This window comes from Arachis ipaensis, chromosome B4, assembly GCF_059453495.1.
Source record: "Arachis ipaensis isolate K30076 ecotype BB chromosome B4, ASM5945349v1, whole genome shotgun sequence".
In the NCBI taxonomy this organism is placed as follows: domain Eukaryota; kingdom Viridiplantae; phylum Streptophyta; class Magnoliopsida; order Fabales; family Fabaceae; genus Arachis; species Arachis ipaensis.
The window spans coordinates 19,344,907-19,363,604 of record NC_142439.1 but is presented as its reverse complement, the minus strand read 5'-3'; the positions used below and the strand labels follow the sequence as shown (position 1 = coordinate 19,363,604).

The 18,698-nt window shown below is 35.6% G+C and overlaps 3 protein-coding genes and 1 long non-coding RNA gene across 4 annotated transcripts; 3 read left to right on the top strand and 1 right to left on the bottom strand.

The window, feature by feature from the left end:
- Nucleotides 1-1,476: 1,476 nt before the first annotated feature.
- On the top strand, nucleotides 1,477-3,057 carry LOC148566837 (uncharacterized). The gene is made up of 2 exons (XM_088484452.1): nucleotides 1,477-2,366; nucleotides 2,610-3,057. Exons 1-2 carry the CDS (start codon nucleotides 1,477-1,479, stop codon nucleotides 3,055-3,057), a joined length of 1,338 nt encoding a protein of 445 aa, XP_088340578.1.
- Nucleotides 3,058-6,584: 3,527 nt separating this feature from the next.
- Nucleotides 6,585-8,627, top strand: LOC110270963 (uncharacterized). The gene is made up of 2 exons (XR_002360805.2): nucleotides 6,585-6,741; nucleotides 8,234-8,627. It is a non-coding gene; the product is annotated as an uncharacterized LOC110270963 (long non-coding RNA).
- Nucleotides 6,740-8,091, top strand: LOC148566836 (transcription termination factor MTERF15, mitochondrial-like). Its single transcript, XM_088483356.1, has one exon. The coding sequence runs from the start codon at nucleotides 6,847-6,849 to the stop codon at nucleotides 7,951-7,953; it is 1,107 nt and encodes a 368-aa protein (XP_088339482.1). The 5' UTR covers nucleotides 6,740-6,846; the 3' UTR covers nucleotides 7,954-8,091.
- Nucleotides 8,628-13,803: 5,176 nt separating the features above from the next.
- On the bottom strand, nucleotides 13,804-18,368 carry LOC107639064 (mitochondrial thiamine diphosphate carrier 2). Its single transcript, XM_016342478.3, has 8 exons — nucleotides 17,952-18,368; nucleotides 17,658-17,812; nucleotides 16,462-16,578; nucleotides 15,933-16,044; nucleotides 15,489-15,616; nucleotides 15,127-15,279; nucleotides 14,355-14,495; nucleotides 13,804-14,150 (listed from the first exon to the last, which is right to left on the bottom strand). The coding sequence occupies exons 2-8, from the start codon at nucleotides 17,784-17,786 to the stop codon at nucleotides 13,932-13,934; spliced, it is 999 nt and encodes a 332-aa protein (XP_016197964.1). The 5' UTR covers nucleotides 17,787-17,812; nucleotides 17,952-18,368; the 3' UTR covers nucleotides 13,804-13,931.
- Nucleotides 18,369-18,698: the final 330 nt, after the last annotated feature.

Below are 18,698 nucleotides of genomic sequence, written 5' to 3'. Positions count from 1 at the left end.
CTGGAAAACAAGGAGATCCTATGCCTCCAAGAGTTTGCTTCTCCGAAGAGGCTAGGAACATCCTTTCTGAACCATACAAGGAAACAATTGTGATTAAGGTTCTTGGAAAAAACCTTAGTTACACGGCCATGTTTCATAAATTGAAAGGGGTCTGGAGGATCACCGGTGGAAATGAAATCTTGGATGTGGGTTTTGGGTACTTCCTCGTTAAATTTGATCGCATGAACGATCGAGAGAAGGTTTTACTAGGGGGGTCATGGATGATCTTCGGTCACTATATTGCGGTCAAGCCATGGACACCGGATTTTAAACCTTATGAGGACACTTTCGAGGAGACTATGGTTTGGATTCGAATCTCTGGTTTGAGCATATGGTACTATCAGGATAAAGCCATGATGAGAATCGCTTCTGCTGTGGGAAGACCAGTCAAGGTGGATCTGGCTACTAAGTTGGTGGAAAGGGGAAAATTTGCTCGGGCTTGCGTGCAAATTAATCTTGATTTGCCGGTGGTCCGGAGTGTGATTGTCGATGAGTTTGAATATAAGGTGGAGTATGAATGCTTACACCTTATTTGTGACAAGTGCAATTATTTCGGGCATCCAACAACTGACTGCAGAATGACCCCAATAGATTCGGAAAGGGTGGATCGAAAGGAAACATCAGTGACCGAGACGGCGGCCCGGGTGGTGCAGCCACAGGAAGCTTCAAAAGAGAAAATTTTTGAATTTGGATGCAATCCTAAAGAGTCAGTGATAGTTGCAGAAATTGGGGAGGAATTAGATGATACGTTGCATGGGAAGGAAGTGGGGTCCTAACATTTGGAAAATGAGGCTGGCTGGACCAAAGTCAGCGGTAAAAGGAGAGAAAAATTGAGTCAATCAAACAAAGCCCAACAAACATCTAAAGATAAAATGTCGGTGCGCTCAAATCAGAAATTGGACCAGAACCGTGACTTTGGGCTACGTATGAGAGGAGCCGAATCAGGGGTGAAGACCAGGTCGGTTAGCGGATCTAAGGCACGTATGGCATCTTCCAAACAGCAAGGGGTGAAGGGCAAATCTGTCTCCGTTGCGGTGCCGCCATTATCAAAAACGGACACAAGAGGTTGCGCCCTTCTTCTTTGCAGAATTCGCCGTCGACTCCGGACTGCCTTGGCGACACCAGCAAGCAGCAAATCGGCAAATTGGAAGGGTTGTCAGTGGAGGGACACAGACAAACCGGGCAACAACCGGACAAGGACAAGCAAGGCTCAGGGGGATATGATGGTGGATCTTCATCATCTCGTTAGGGACTTCAGCTGAGGTTGGTCCTTTTTACAATACAAATTGTTTTATGGATTATTTAGATTTAAGCTTTCTATTTTGGAATATTAGAGGTGCCTCTAATAAATTAGCCCGGGTTCATAGTAAGGAGTTAGCGAATAAATTTCATCCTACTTTTTTCATTCTGTTTGAAACCCATATTGCTTTCGAGAGGATGAAATCTTTTTGGAATAATCTAGGTTACCAGGGTGTTGGTATTGTTGAGGCTAATGGTCATAGTGGGGGTATCTGGGTTCTATGTTCTAATTCAAATATTTCTATGAGAGTATTGGATGTAGTTGATCAATGTATCAGTTTTGAAATCACTATGGGCAATACATCTAGTTACTGCAGTGCGGTGTATGCTAATCCGCATATACATCGGCGTAAAGAACTGTGGGGTGACTTGACAAGGATTGTTAATATGATCCACGGACCTTGGATTGTGTTAGGGGACTTTAATGATGTTTTGTTGCAGAGTGAAGTTAGAGGGGGGCAATTTAGACTTGCCAGAGCAGAACAATTTACGGAAACATTGGAGGATTGTGGGCTGTTTGATATGGGGGCTATTGGGAGAAGATTCACTTGGTACAGGAAGGTGAAAGGTGGGGTGCAGGTGGCCAAGAAGCTTGATAGAGCAGTCATCAACCAGGATTGGCGACTAATGTTTCCGGAGGCTTATACTGAGGTGCTGGCGCGCCTTCACTCTGATCATTGCCCATTATTCACTAGGTGCAAGATGGCAAAGAGGGCTACCAAGGGCCATCGTCCGTTCAGATTCCAGGCTGCGTGGATGACTCATCCTGTTTTTAGGAATGTTGTTGATACAGCTTGGAATAGAGGAGCTCCGGATGTAGTCAAATGTTTGTTGGAGGTTCAAAAAGATGCAACTAGCTTCAATAAAAAGGTTTTTGGCAATATTTTTGTTAAGAAAAGGGAGTTGGAGAGGCTTTTGAATGACGTTCAGATTACTCTGGAAAATCGGGAGGATCAACAGCTTAGGATCAAAGAGCAAATTTTGCATCAGGAACTGAATGCTGTCCTTCTTCAAGAAGAGTTGTTGTGGTATCAAAAATCTAGAGAACAATGGGTGAGATGTGGAAACAGAAATACAAAATTTTTTCATCTGCAGACAGTTATCAGGAGAAAGAGGAACAAAATTCATGGGTTATTTTTGGAGGATGGGTCTTGGGCCACGGAGAGTACGACTCTAGAAATGGCGGCAAATTCTTTCTTTCAAAAGCTCTTTTCTACAAGGGAGGATATTGACCTGGACGCCATGGGGCCTTTTCCTTGCCCGTCTCTTAGTACTGAGGCTTGTCAAAAGTTAGTGGAACCGGTGACGTCTGAAGAGGTTAAAAGAGCTGTGATGACCATGAGTTCATTTAAAGCCCCAGGGCCAGATGGATTTCAAGCAATTTTCTACAAAGAGTTTTGGGACTCTCTTAGCAACGATGTGTGTAGACTGGTCAAGCGAGCCTTTGAGGGTGAGCCATTGAATGCGGCTATTTTCGATACTCTCATTGTTCTAATTCCTAAAGTGGAAGTTCCCTCTTCCTTACGGGAGTTTCGGCCTATTAGCTTATGTAATGTAATTTATAAAATTGTCACAAAGGTTCTAGTTAACAGGTTCAGACCTTTCCTGTCGGAGATCATTGGTCCTTTGCAAGGAGGGTTCATTCCAGGAAGAGGAACCACAGAGAATATTATCATTGCTCAAGAGATTATGCACTTCATGAGGAACACCAAGTCTTGAAAAGGGACCATGGCATTCAAGATTGATTTGGAAAAAGCTTATGACAGGGTAGACTGGCGTTTTCTGGAAGCTACTTTGGTCCGGTTTGGGTTTCCAAAGGCTACCATTGATCTTATATTGAATTGTGTGACTTCCTCTTCGTTGGCAGTTTTGTGGAATGGGAACAGGCTCCAAAATTTCAATCCGAAGAGAGGGTTGAGGCAAGGAGATCCTATGTCTCCTTATCTATTTATACTCTGTATAGAAATGCTTGCCTGCTTTATCTCTCATAGAGTTTCCCAAGGTTTGTGGAACCCAGTTGCGGTTTCTAGGAATGGACCACGACTCTCTCATTTGATGTTTGCAGATGATCTTTTGCTTTTCTGTAAGGCATCAAAAGCTCAAGTAATAGAGGTCATGCATTGTTTGGACTTGTTTTCTAGAGCGTCAGGTTTAAAGGTAAATCTTCATAAGTCAAAGGCCCAGTGTTCCAAGAGGGTGTCGGAGAGGAGAAAAGAGGTTCTCTCAGGGGTCTCTAACATCCGGTTCTGCAATGATTTGGGTAAATACCTGGGAATTAACATCGGTCATGCCAGAGCTTCCAGGAAGACGGCTCAGGAGATTATTGAAAAGATTTTGAGAAAGCTCTCCAGTTGGAAAGGACGCCTACTGAATAAGGCAGGGAGGCTTTGTCTTGTTAAATCGGTTATGGCCTCTATCCCAGTTTATGAAATGCAAATTTCTCTTCTCCCGAAGTATGCATGTAAAAAAATTGATTCCTTGATGAGACAATTCTTGTGGAAAGGCCAAGCGACTGGAAAAGGGCTGCCTCTGGTCAGGTGGGAGGTCGCCATAACTCCTAAAAAGGCAGGAGGATTGGGTATTAGGGATACTTCCTGTGCTAACATGGCGCTTCTGGGAAAGTTGGTATGGGATTGTCTAAATAATAGTGAGAAGTTATGGGTGCAGGTTCTGAAGCATAAATATCTTAGGAATCAATCTGGTATGAACAGAAACAGTAGAAATTCTTCATCGGCTACCTGGAAGAACATTGTTAGTGCCTATGAGCATCTCAAGAAAGGGCTTCATTGGAATATTGGAGATGTCCACAAATCAGTTTGGTATGATGAGTGGACTCCTTTTGGTAAGCTTTGCAACCTTGTTCCTTATGTACATATTTCTGAATCAGATTTCATGGTGGCTGACTTGTGGAAAGGGGTGTCTTGGGAGGTTGATAGTCTTACCACGCCTATTCCGCATGAGATTAAGCAGTTTATTTGTGGTCTGAGATATCCTAGTTTGACTGAGTTGGAGCCACAGTGGGAGTGGTGGCTTGCAGCAACAAAAAAGTATAGTGCAAGGGAGGGTTACAGATGGTTATTAAAGAAAACATTAAATTGGAATGCCAACAGTAATTGGAACTGGTTGTGGAACACAAACATTCCAGAGAAGTTCAAATTTACTATGTGGCTTAGCTTACATGATGCTCTACCAACTGAGACCTTTCGATTCAAGCGGCATTTAGCTTCTTCAGATATGTGTAAGAGATGTAACAAGGCGCAGGAGACTATGGAGCATTGCCTTAGAGACTGTGAACGATCAAAGACAATCTGGTACATGTTGGATCCTAGTATCCTGGACTCGACGGCTGGTACTGCTCTTGAAGAGTGGTTTCGGAAGGCCTTGGCTAACAATGAGGCGTCCTTTGGTGCAGGGCTTTGGTGGGTATGGAGACATAGGTGCAATGACATATTCAACACTGACAACCCTTGGACAGACCATAAGGTTGTTGCCTTGGCCAAAATTACCGCCAAAGACTTACAGGTTTACAGGAATCGAAGCAATGCCTTTAGGTCTCTCCGAAATTGCCTGTGTTGGGAACCACCGGTAGGCAATAGTTTTAAAGTTAATTGTGATACAAGCTTGTATATGGATTCAAATTTAGCGGGATTTGGGTGTATTATTAGAGATTCTAAGGGAGATTGGATCTCGGGCTGCTCTGGAAGCATTCCCCCTTGGTCTATAATCAGATGTGAATTATTTGCTGCTTGGAGGGGGCTGGTTTTAGCTTGGGATTGCGGTTTGAGGGATATTATATGTGAAATAGATTGCCTTGACATTCTGCCCATCATGCATGAGCTTACAAGTGAGTATCCATCTGAAGTAACAGATTTGGTTCACAAGATTCAGGAGCTTTTATCTCGTCCTTGGCTTGTTCACGTTGAATGGGTGTCCCGAGAAGCAAATAGAGCTGCGGATTGGATGGCTAAATATGGTGCCAAGAGTAACTCTAATCATGTTATTTGGTCTGAGCCTGGTGTTGATCTCCAACGAATCATCCGCTCGGATTTAGAATAGTTTTTGCTTTGTTTCTTTCCTTGTTTAGTCACCAAAAAAAAAACTGAGTTTATTTGTGTGTTATCATCATTAAGTAATTTCAGTGCATTCAAAATTTGAATTGTTATACGTATAAGAAGAAAACGACGATGATGACAATAACGATAAAATAACAATGATGATAATGACAATGATGATGAAGATGGAGAAAAAGGAGGAGAAGAAATTCAAATGAAAAAAGGAGGAGGAAGAGGAGAAAGTGGTGATGACGGCAGCGATGATAATGAAAGAGAAAAATGAGAAAAAAAGAAAAGAAGAAAAAGAAGCAGCAGCAACAGGAGTAAAAAAGAAGATAGAGCAGCAATATATATAAAAAAGAGCACGTACAAATTTAAAATCCTTTATAACAATTTGGTTAGATTTAATTAAATATTTTATTTAATTATACAAATCTAAAAGAAAATATAAAACAAACATAATTCTTTTAAATTTTCTTTGGTTCCCTTTTATTTTCTTTTCTATTATAAGTATTTTAATAAAATATCGTATCCCATATTCTTAGTGTTGGTTTCGATGGTTTTTTTTAAATAAAAAAGTATTTTTTACAAAAAAATAAAATATTTTTATTTAATTTAAAATTTATTTAAATATATCTTTTAAAAAAATATTTTTATTTAAAAAATTAAATTATTTTTTTAAAAAATGAACAATGCCTTATTTAAAAAAAATAAAAATAAAAAATATTTTTAATAATTAAAATTCTTTTTAAAAAAATCTATTTAAATATAAAATAATTTTTATTTATTAAAAAAATCTTTTAAAGAAATAAAAAAACTTTTTTCTCAAAAAGTCAATCTACACTAAGGGCCCGTTTGGGAAATTCTAGAAGTAGCTTTTTTTAACTTTTGACTTATAAAAAGTAGTAGTATTAATGTCGGGTGCAATTTTCAAAACCAAATTGCAACTTTCTAAGAAGCTATTTTAGAGTTTAGAGAGAAGTTAAAAAAAATGATTTCTCTGATAATACTTCTACTTTTCATTACATTTCTTTAAAATAAGCACTTTTAGAGTTAAAAATCCAAACACAAAATAACTTATTTATAAGTTACTTTTAACAGAATTATTTATTATTTAAATTATTTTATCAAAAAGAACTTAATTAAGTTAGTTAGTCGAACTACGCCTAAACCTTATTCCATCAAAATCTTCCCCATGTTTTTTCCTTTTCCCAAAATACCCACTTCCTCTCGCCCTCTTCTCCCCTCGGTTCTCGCCACAGCCGGTGGAACCCTCTCTGCTTTCACGCCGTCGCCAAAGTCTCGCTTTCTACTCTCTAAACTGCCTGCCTTCCCTTCTCTTCTTGCTCAAGTAAGTGGCTTCTTCCTTCAATCTCATAAAAATTCTTTTATGCTTCTATAATTCTATCCTTTTTGTTTGTTGTTTTATTTTATCACTCGTCATTCATCAACCAATATGTTTAACTCCCACCGTTACAAACCCCTTATCTATCTAAACCTAAAAGTCCTATTCCGAAGAACACCACCACACATGTTCTGCACTTCACAATCACACTCTTTGACGGTTTCATACCTCATCGATAACCTTGGCTTCACCCCACAATCCGCTCTAAACACCTCAAAACGGCATAGTTTCAAGACCCCACACAAGGCAGACTTAGTCATCGCATTCTTCAAGACCCATGGATTCTCTCATTCCCAAATCGCTGCCATTGTTGCCAAGCTACCTAGGATACTTTCATCCAATCCACAAACGATCCTGCCAAAGTTTCATTTTCTGGCCTCCAAAGGTGCTTCCACCGATGACATTGTTCTGCTATCCACTAGGAACCCTAGATTCTTGCATTTGAGCCTCAAGAACAACATAATCCCTACTTATGCAATGCTGAAAACCTTCTTTCAATCCGATGAGAAAACGCTCCGTTGCATTGCTTCTATCCCTGGTTTGTTTATGGAGGCTCGCTTGGTGAAAAATGTCAAGTTGTTGGCTGATGCAGGAGTCTCTGACTCCGCTATCGGTTATTTGTTGCGGACCAGAGTTTTAGTGCTCTTGTCTGCTGACTTGAGGAAGCAGGTGGATGAAATAAAGGAATTAGGGATTGATCCTTCAACGGTTAAGTTCGCCATAGCTTTGCAAGCCAAAAAGACTGTACCGAAATCACTGTGGGATGCAAAAGTCAATGTCTTGAAGAGCTGGGGTTGGTCTAAAGAAACAATGTCCGAAGCATTCAGGAGGAACCCTTTATGTATGCTATCATCTAAGGATAAGATTAATGAGGTGATGAAACTTTGGGTCAATCAGTTAGGTTGGGACCCTTTGGCTCTTGCCAAGATTCCATGGCTTTTTGGATATAATTTGGAGAGAAGGATCATTCCGAGGGCTTTTGTTCTCCAGTATTTACTTGCAAAAGGTTTGAGAAACAAGAGTGACAATTTGTGTCTGCCGTTTTTTATTCCGGAAGACATGTTCCTTAAAAGATTTGTGGAAAGTTTTACAGAAGATATGTCTCAACTACTTAAGATATACCATGAGAAAAAAAAGATGTTTATGATAACTGCCTAGTATGTAACTTAGATATGTCACTCCGTAAATTACGACTGATTGTTGCATTCTTCAATTCCCCGTGCACTTGTCATGTATATCAACTATCAACTAGCTGATGCTTTAGAAATGACTGATGCATTATAAGTTTTTTACAGATTCTTTAGTATCCAAATATTTGTTTGTAACCTAGATGACACTACCATTATGTTGTTGCTGCCATTCTGGGCAATATGTGTGTTTAGTGTTTTGTCCGTGCAAGGATCTTTAGTGCTTAGTTCTTCTTAAATCTCAATTTTAGGTGCAGGTTAGCTCATTGTGCTAACGAGATAGGTGAAGATATCAAAGGTTCTCTTAATGATTGTGGAGTTGGAAATTTCAAGGTTCTCTTCAATGACCAAGTGAGAGCAAAGTTTGATTGATGGGATAGTTGTTCATCCATCAGTTGTTTTTTTATGTTTAGTTGCAGATAAGATATTAACTACAGATCAAGATCTTTCTTCTTTTCAGTTTTGAAGTTCCCTCACTAGATTTTATATATATTGAAGAAACTTAGCTTGCTTTCTCCGTTTTATTTCTTTTATTTTTTCACTCTCTAGAGGTGTTCAGTAAAATTCTTTTCAATATGCAAAGAGAAGTTATGTTCTTATTTACAGCATGATCATGTGAATAACATAGAGCATAAGTTACTATCATCATAGAATGAGTTTGATACTTTGATTCCAACTTGCTTTTTTGCATTCTCCTGATTATTTTAATTTGCGTCATAAGTTAAGCTTTCTGTACTATACATGATGGGTAATCTGTCTCAGAAACCATCTACATGAGCATGTTCCTTGGATGTGAATCCTTGAAATCGTTGGATACAATAGTTCAATGTGATGGTTAGACAGCAATGTCACTCTCTTTACTCGCTTTGACATTTAATTTAACAAAGCTTTCCGATGAATGCTAATAAAACCCCAAGTTAGTCACAAAAATATAGTCAAATTTAGTTACATAAGTTTTAGAATATGCTGCCTTAAGAACTGATTTGATTGTCAAATACTCAAATGTCAAAAGTGCAAAACCAAAAACTGAATTCATTGCTTTTAATTATTAAAAACTAAATTGTCAACCCTTGCAATGTATTAAAAAAATGATAACTAATGTTCCGGAGACATGTATTAAAAATATAAAAATAAAAATAAAAGTCTATTTATTTAAAAATAAAAAAATTGATTTATGATCTTGATTAAAAAAATAAGGAGAAATTAAAAATTATTGATTATCGGTTTCAAAAAGTCATTTCCAATATTTTCAAATAACAGGTTTTATTTATAGCATCCTTCTCTTTTCTCAATGGGTGAAAACCGAAAAGTCGAGAAAAGTTAGACCGTGTCTCACTCTTAGACTTGGTGTAAAATTTTTACTTTTCAAAAGTAGCTTATGAGAAATGTCTTTTAAAAGACATTTTTTTAAAAGCGGCAGCACTTGCGTTTGGTAAAATCACGTTAAAAATAACTTTTAATAAGCACAAGCACTACAATAGTGTGTTTGGTAAAATAGCTTTTAAAAAGTAAAAAAATTATAATAAACATATTTATAACAAAGAATAATTTTTTTTTTCAAATTTTAAAGACTAATAATTTAAATATTTATTTGATTTACTCTCTATATTAATATAAATAGAGTTATCATTAGTCAATAATAAAATTTGAATGTAATCTAATGTTAGTACTGATACGTCTATTACCCATCTATATATATCGACTCACTTTTACAAATCACAGAAAATGGGACACATCTCAAGTAAAATTATATATCTATATTTACATATGTATATATATGTTGTTATTATAATTTTGACTAATGTTCATGAAGTTAGTGTACGAAAATTTTATAATTGGTTTCCATAAACCAGGTCTCCTTCTTCACGTTTTAAAGAACAGAGAAAAACAAACATCTACTAAAAATACAAAAAACACACAAAAAATAATATAAATAGATAGAAGTTCATACCTAATACATGATAGAAATGTATTTGTGTTGAAATTGTGAAGATTAGGTTGAAAAATAAAAAAATATATGAAGATTGTGTTAGAATTTGCGAAGGTTAGGTTGAGAAATTAGAAATATATGAGTATTTCAATGGCAATATAATAGCGGGAAATATGTGTGGAAAAATAAATGAAATCTGGTGTTAATAATTAATAATAGTAATTTTGAATATTTATTATATTAGATTTTTTTTTTTAATTTTGATAAGCACAAGCCAATTTTGAAAAGTTCCTCTTAGGTGCTTTTAAAAGTAGGCACTGGATTCGATGGTCCCAGAACGTTTGGACTATTAAATGGTCCATAACAAAACATGTTTTTTAAGTTTTTTTAACAACGGCTAAATAGTCATTTTCTAATTTTAATTATAAATTAACCCCATATATTTTATTTAATTATAAAAAATATTTTTTATTTTATAAATTATTATTTTATCATTCATCTATTATGTTTATTAACAATCAAAATAAAAAACAATAACGAATTAGATCTTCCATTGATCGTAATAAACTTTTTGGCCATTCCAATCGATTAAAAATTTATATTTGATTCGTCACGTTCAGGACGGTGAAAATCAATCGATTGGATTATCAAAACAATGGATTGAATTTCAGGTTTCCATAACTCAATTGATTGTTTCGCAACTAAAATGTTGGTTTTTTAAAATTTAATCGATTGAATTTTGCAAGGCATGCGGGGTTTTTCTTATTCAATCGATTGGTCATATTACCAATAGATTAAAATCATCAAAGCAATCTGGTTTAGTTAATTCAACCGATTGGTTCTGTTATTCCCTCAATAAATTCATCTCCAAAATCTTGTTTAGATTCATATTATTTATTCATCATATCTTGGTCACATATTAGCTCTTCTTGTTGGTTAATGTCATCGTCTTCATAGTATTATTCATCCATCTCAATGTCCGTAAATATACCTGACATCTTCAAAATTTATCAATGAAAGAAATTCCAATACACTTCCTATAACACTAAAATTATTTTTACTTATCATTTAAACAAATACCATTTTCCAAAATTCCATTTTTCAACTTTAATTTTTCAAATACGATTTTTTTTATTTAGGGTGGCGAGTTAGCCGCACTCTATATTTTTGTATAGATTTTGTCTGACCTCCCGAACTCTATAATTTTTATAGAGTTTGTCTAACCCGGTGAATTTCACTCGATTGTGATAATGGTTGTCATTGTCTATTGTGAAGTTTAAGAACTTGAGTTAGCCAGTTTTTTTAGAATTTGAAGTGAAGTTCGTCGGGATTAGGCAAATTCTATAAAAATTATAGTGCGGCGAACTTGCTTTGTATAAAAAAAACTCGTATTTGCGGAATTAAAGTTAAAAATGGGGTTTTCGAAAATAATAATTTACTGAGGGCTAACAAAACCAATCAATTGAATTAATTAAACCCAAATTACTTTGATGATTTCAATCGATTGGGTAATATGATCGATTGAATAAGAAAAATCTCACATGCCTTGCAAAATTCAATCCATTGTGTATCAATTTCAATTGATTGAAGTTTGGGAAGCCTAATTTCAATCGATTGGTTTGTGCATCCAATGGATTGAATTTTTAACAAAAACAATTTTTCCAACTCAATACGTATGTAATTGGATCAATGATAAAATTATAATCGATTAAGATTGTAAAATATTTATTACGATTAATGGAATATCTAATTTATTATTGTTTTAGTTTTTTATTCTCAATAAACATGATAGATGAATGATAAAAAAATAATTTATAAAATAAAAAATAGATTTTATAATTAAATAATATATAAAGAACTAATTTATAATTAAAATTAAATAAGAACTATTTAGCAGTTATTAAAAAACTTAAAAAAACATATTTTGTTATGGGACCATTTAATGGTCCAAACGTTCTGGGACCATCGAATCCTTTGTCACCCCTAACTTTTAAAAGTCGCAAGCACAAAAATTTTTTAATTTACCAAATGTAAAATGAGAAGCTTTACCAAACCCAGCCTTAGTAGGTTAGGCTTGCAAATCAGTTACATGGTCTGAGTCTCTTCCTGAAACTTGTTAAAAGATCTGGTAATTTTTTTAATATTTAGAATACTAATTTATTTTAAAAAAGCATTTATGTATATTGTATAATATGCCAAATTCAATATTTACAGCAATATTTAAACTTTTTAAACATTTAAAATATATAAAGTCGCATTTCGTCTAGCATCTGGTAGAATCCAAACACCTCAGACCTCATCATCTTCATTGTTGAAGCTGAAGCCACCCCTCGAACGAGAACCACTTGATGCTGATAAATTCTCTCTTTTATGTATTTTGCTGGATTAGAAAACGGAAAATGTTAGTGGGTAGAGACTTTGGAAGCAGTGATTTTGGACTCAACCTATTTCCATAATTACAATGGCATTACATTTTTTAGTCTTTTTAGTAGCTATTGTTTTGTCTGTGAAGCTTGCCAGTCTTAACTTGCATTTGCAAATGTGGTTGCTGCATAGATAATGCTTGTAATTCTGGTTTTTGTGTGAGGATTTATTGATGCCACTATGATAATTATTTGGATATGATGTGCTGTTATTGTTCTTGGCTTAAGATGGTCATCCAAGGGTTACTTTTGACAATACTGCTGCAGGCCTTTGTGGTTGAAACGTACATAGGGCCATGCCGAGATTGTGGAATACGAAGCTAGATTCTGGCAGTTATGGGGAGAGGCCAGTTCCTGCAAGTGTGCAATTACGGCAGATCATCCTCTTGCATGAAGGCAAGGCTGTGAGTAGTTATTGACTTTTGTAGTTGGATTGTACTAATATAAGTGCTTGCACTTGGAATTGATCTGTTCATTTTCCAATGTACCACAACAATTCTTTTATTCAAGCCACTATCTGTAAGGTTAATGGAGTAAGCTGAGACTTTGTTGAAAGTTGAAACACATATTTTATGGACACATCAGTATACAAATGCACATAAAATACATGTATTTAATGTTTCTCCAAAATGTTGAGACACATATACAATCAATTGGACACAATTTTTTACACTTTATCCCTTATTAATTTTTAAAATAATAATTTTATTTTATCTCAAATCCTAATTTTTTTTCTCTATCCAGAGAGATGCTCACCATCCTCCGTCCTCCCTCCTCCATCTTTCCTCCGCCACTAACCTCTCGCTCAATCATTACTCTTTCTGCCACCGTTGCTGCCACTGCATCTCCTCCTTCATCCAGATCTGCCGCCGCTGCTACGTCTCTTCCTTTGTCCATATCTGCGATTGTCGCCTCTCCCCCCTTCGCAGCACCCAGGACCGCCTCTCCCTCTTCCTCTTTGAGTCTGCCATTGCCGCCTTTCTCTCTACCTCGGTTCTTCTCCTTTTACAGATCTGCTCCTCAGTCACCTTCTCCTCTCCTTTCGTTTTTCTTTTTTCTTTTGAAAAGTAAATATTTTTGTTGATTCTTGTGAAATTTTTGCTGGCTGATTTGTGATGAACTATGTGTGATGATAAATCTAGTGGTGGAGATGATGGATAGTAGTGGCAGCAATGGTGGTTAATTTTTTTGTTTTAAAACAAAATTTATTATAGGGATAATATGGACTTTTTTTAATTTTATTGTGTCTTGTTCAATACTTCAATATTTTACCAAACACAATACATATAATTTGTGTCTATATCTTTAATGTCTATATCTTTGTCTCAAGAATTACAAAAACCAAACACTGCCCTAAGGATCCTCCCCACCCACCAAAAATAAAACTTTTTTTTGCCAACAATACGAATGTTTAGTCAGGTTTGAAGTTATTTGTACATCTCTAAATCTCAATTATCAACATGATCAATAGTTAAAATATATTAGCATATACCTGCTTCTTGTATATTAAAAGGGGAATTATTTGAGTACAAAAGAATGAGACCCCAGAAAACAAAATCACAAAAAATTTCTCCCCTCAATTTAAGTGTTAAAAAATCAAGTCAAAATTGACTCGAGCCAATCTGATGTCAATTCATATGCTACAAATGTTACAGCACCAGCTGGTGCAGCTTTAACAGTTGATGGGATGATCCCCTTATACAGACCAGCCCAACCTTCTGCCTGTGATATCCGTTTCATGGCGTCAAACATGTTTCTGTACGCACGGTGTTCCACACGAGCTCCATATCTTGGATGCCTTTGCAGACCTTCAATCTGGAGGAAAGAAAGCATGAAGATCCATAACTACATACTCGATGGACGTCCATAACGATAGGGCATGAGAAGCCATTTATTCAGCATGCGTTCTATGGGTACGTATGAGCTCAGGATCTAGTTCTAAAGGGGAAGGGAAGAAATAATAAAATAGATTCATAATTACCCTGAAAGAAAGAGGGTGTGTCAGATTCTAAAATCTACCTGAAATCTTTTCTTGACTACATCAAGTGGATGACAAACAAGCTTAGCGCATGTACCAGCAGCCAACCCACACAGGAAAAGTTGAAAGCTAGATAGGCTATCTTCTCCAATAGCATTTGAGTATTGAGTGTGGTTCCATGCCTACAATTTTCACATAATATGACAATTACAAATGAGGAGATATCAAAGAATCTCTCACTATAAGGAATACTTATAAAGCAAAACATTTATTGGCTGCATGTCAAGGAATTCAATTTTACAACTATATAAACCAAATTTGTACAGTCCCATTTTAACATATACCTTATTCTACTATTTCCATACAATTGTTATAAAACAAGCTGAAATACACCTGACACAAGGTATGCCTAGATGCATTGCTCTATAATGGCCTCCATATGTAAAACTGACGGAATCAAATGTCTAGATATCTGGAATGTGCTAACATGTGGAAGGTAGACATTAGGAAAGTGAGACATAAAACTGTAAACCTCATGTCTGCATAAACTCATCATAGGATTCCAAATAGCTTATCAATGCATTTCATATAATTCTAGATCTTACAGATTCATTTCACTTAAACCAAGATTGTAATATTACAGCACTGAAGAGACACACATACTAGAATGACAAAAATGCTGAATATTAGAGAACCAAAAAAATGAAACTAAGTTACTCTGTTTTCAACTTTCAACATGATCGGCGGCATTTAATGCATGCAGGGAACAATCATGTCAATAGAAAACAAATAGAAAAAGGACTGAAATTTTACCATAGCCCAACGTTTAAACGTATCGTAAGTACCAAATTGTAGGCCTGCATAAGGTATAATCTCAACTAGCGTTGGTGACAGTCCGGCATACAAGCCAGAGAAACCACGAGTCTTAACAATGTCAACGAATGCTGACCTCATGTTTGGATAAACCTAGATGATGGGAAAACATTAGCATAGCATAGTTATTAACTCAAATCACGAATAACCTCATTATATGCATTCAAAAGGTTAAAAATTCTATTGTCAAAGACCAGGAGCTCAGTCTTTTCAATTCTTCTGTTTTTCTGACCTCTGCAGGGTGAAACACAAAATTACATTACATTAATTTATTTCAAATCCTCATTTAATAATGTTGATACCTTCGGTTCACCTTGAGAAGCTAATATGGTTCGAAGGAGATCAAAAGGATATGATCCTACAGTAGCTGTACACCCAGCTAATGCCCCACTCACATAGGATAGATAAGGGCTCAAATTAATGTGATTCTCTGCAGAAACAGAAAGCAAGCAATGAGCAACATACACCTACAACAGGAAATTTATGATAATTATTTATAAACTGCACAGGGACGCAGGTTTTGGTCTGCATATATATAGTTTATGCTACAGAAAGCATCCTACCCTAAAGTGACTTGCTTGCAAAAATAATTCAGCAAATGAAGTTTGACATTATGGTAAAATATGCGGACCTACATTTTCAAAAATTATCGATAATAATGTGAGAAATCTAGGAGATAGGTTCACACTGCTCATCAGGCTAATATGTTGGGCTAAGAAATAACAGTTGAAAACAAAACTGAATACCTGATTTGGAAGAACCAGAGGCAAAAGATTTTAACTTGTGCAAAACTGTGAACTGTATGGATGTATATGGCATAACCATGAGCAAAGCTGGTACATTGCCCCGCCAAAAACCCTGTAACATGTCGCACACAAAAAATGATAATACACAATTACACATTTTTTCCATCGAAAAATGGTTGGCAAAAAACTTCTAGGAAACTACTTTAAGAATAAGCATTATCGGGAAAGGGTAGCCTAGTGCTTAAGGTTCCTACCTAATGTGATATGGGGAGAATATAAGTGTGTATTCTTAACCCCCACTAATGGACAAACTATTCTATTACTCCAACCCATGACTTATAGGCCACAAGGCAGCAACCTTGTTACAGTAAAGCTCTTCCTCTCGATGCAAGCAAGCGCTATCACATAAAATAATTTCACCAACAACTATTTGGTAACAGTTCAAGGGGACTACAAATGCAGCACCAGAATTAACAGTGAAAGAGCAGTAGGCAATTTAACCATAATTATAAAAGCTTAGTTATTTTACCCGTATGCCTTCTTCTCTAAAGATATCTTTGCTTGCTTGAAGCATGCCAGTATATTTTGATGGTGCAGAAATTTCCTTGCGTAGTAAAGCCCATGAAGATGTGGGCTCGAGTTGAACCTGAAAATAAATGGGAAAAGCATTCTTCAGCTCAATACTTGATATGATAACGGAGCAGGAGATAATGAATAGCCATGACTCTCCAGAATCCTATATCTCATAAAAGTTAAAAACATTACATAGTGCATAGACACAAATCACACTGAAACATGCCAAACCCCATGTTAACGCAATTATCCTAACGTCACATGATTTTTTAAGAACAATAATGGCAACCACTGAGAAATCCATGGTACATTAACTAAGTAATTGGAAATGTTTTGATGGCCATGAATGAATATAATTCTCTAAATGGTCAATAGACCATTTTTTGTTTGCTGAGGGTATGTTGAAAGGAAAATAACGACATGAAGCCATATTTTCAATTTCCAACCACACATCTATAATCAAGCAACAACAAAGCAAATTATACTCCATACATTTCACACCAGATTGTATATATCACCCCCATGATTGCAACAAGAACTACATAGTCATTTAGCCATACTCTTTCCAAATTCCAACCAGTTAAACTTTAGGTGAGCCGCATCACATCAAAGTAAAAGTGGAACAGATTACCAAAACAAAGCCCATTGTGACATAAATGATATAATGGCACACCCTGGAAATTGATTCTCTGCCATATGCTATTCATTAGTTACAAAATCAAAAACTGGTTTCCAGCAAAATTTTGACAGTGACATGAGTCTTTGCCAAGCAGTATACATCTCCCTAAAATATTTTTTTTAAAAAATAACTATATAAAAAAATTGCCAGGCTAATGTTTGTCCCCAAGTTCCATTCTGTCTCTATTTAGTGAAGTTTCAGCAGCTCTTACCAAACTGTATATGAGACACCATCTTCAATACTCAATAGTTCTAGAACCTAGAAGAAGCAAGTTTTAATAGTGTTTGAATTCTCAATGTACCGGTTTTTGTACTTCCCCTTGCTTATTAATTACTCTATCCACTATTTCATACCCCTCTATATATCATACAAAATTAGCAATAATCTTCTTATGATTACTTTTGTAAATGCAGCATAAAACACAAGTATGAATATGACAAAAAAAAATGATCATGATAAGAAAAAGAGTTGACCTGGAACCTAATCTTAATAACATCAAGGGGAGAGGTAACTGTTCTTGATATAGCACCAGAAATAGCTCCAGCAGAGGAATCAATCAACGCTCTCTTCAGCTGGCTCGGCTCTTCCTCCTCCATTGCCATACTCTCTTCCCTTTTCCAACTACCACCTACAACAAATCGTCAAAACAGTTCATTCTTTTGACCCATTGACAAAATAAAAATAAAAAAATCGAGGACATGGATTGAGAAAATTAGGGTTTCTTTCTTAATTGGGTAAAAACGGCAACGTTTTGGGGGGGAACTCACCGACAATCGAGGACGGGGAAGGAGGCAATGGAGAAGGACGCAGGCATTTAGAGAGAGAAAGAAAAACGGTATTTGATTGGTTGAATTGAATTGAAGACTGTCTAAGAGATTTGTTTGAAGGAATTTAGAAGAGTCCAAGGAAGAAAGAAACTAATTTATTTGTTGTAATAACTAAAAAAATAAATAAATTATGGGTTGAGTTGAGTTGTGATGGAGAGAGTGATTCTGGGGATGAAGTCAAGCTTTTAGTTGTTCTTCTTTTTGCTGTTTGGTACGGGTCAAGATTCTTTCCTACTTTGCAATCTTCTATACTTTTCTTTTTTTCTGTTTTTTTTTTTAACTAAAATTTAAAATAATATACTTGCATGAAAAACAAGAGAGACTTTAAAGTTTAAACAAGAGAATTTATCACGCGTCAAAACTCAAAACCCAAAAAAGAAGATTAAAAAAAAAATTTGTTAAAACTAGTCAAAATCAAAATTCAAAAGTCATCCTGTCATGCACACAGACAATCCCTATTTTGGTCAGAATAAATAATCCCTATTTTGGTCAGAATAAATAATCTACTAAGTTTAAAATATAATAAAGGTTAAAATTTTCTCAAAATAAATTAATAATTTAGTATACTTATACATTAGCACAAATTGTAGTGATATTTTTATGAAAATATTTTTATATGAAAATGATATAACAAATAGTTAGATAGTGCAGTTAAATATATTTAGTCAAATATTTTAAATTATGAAA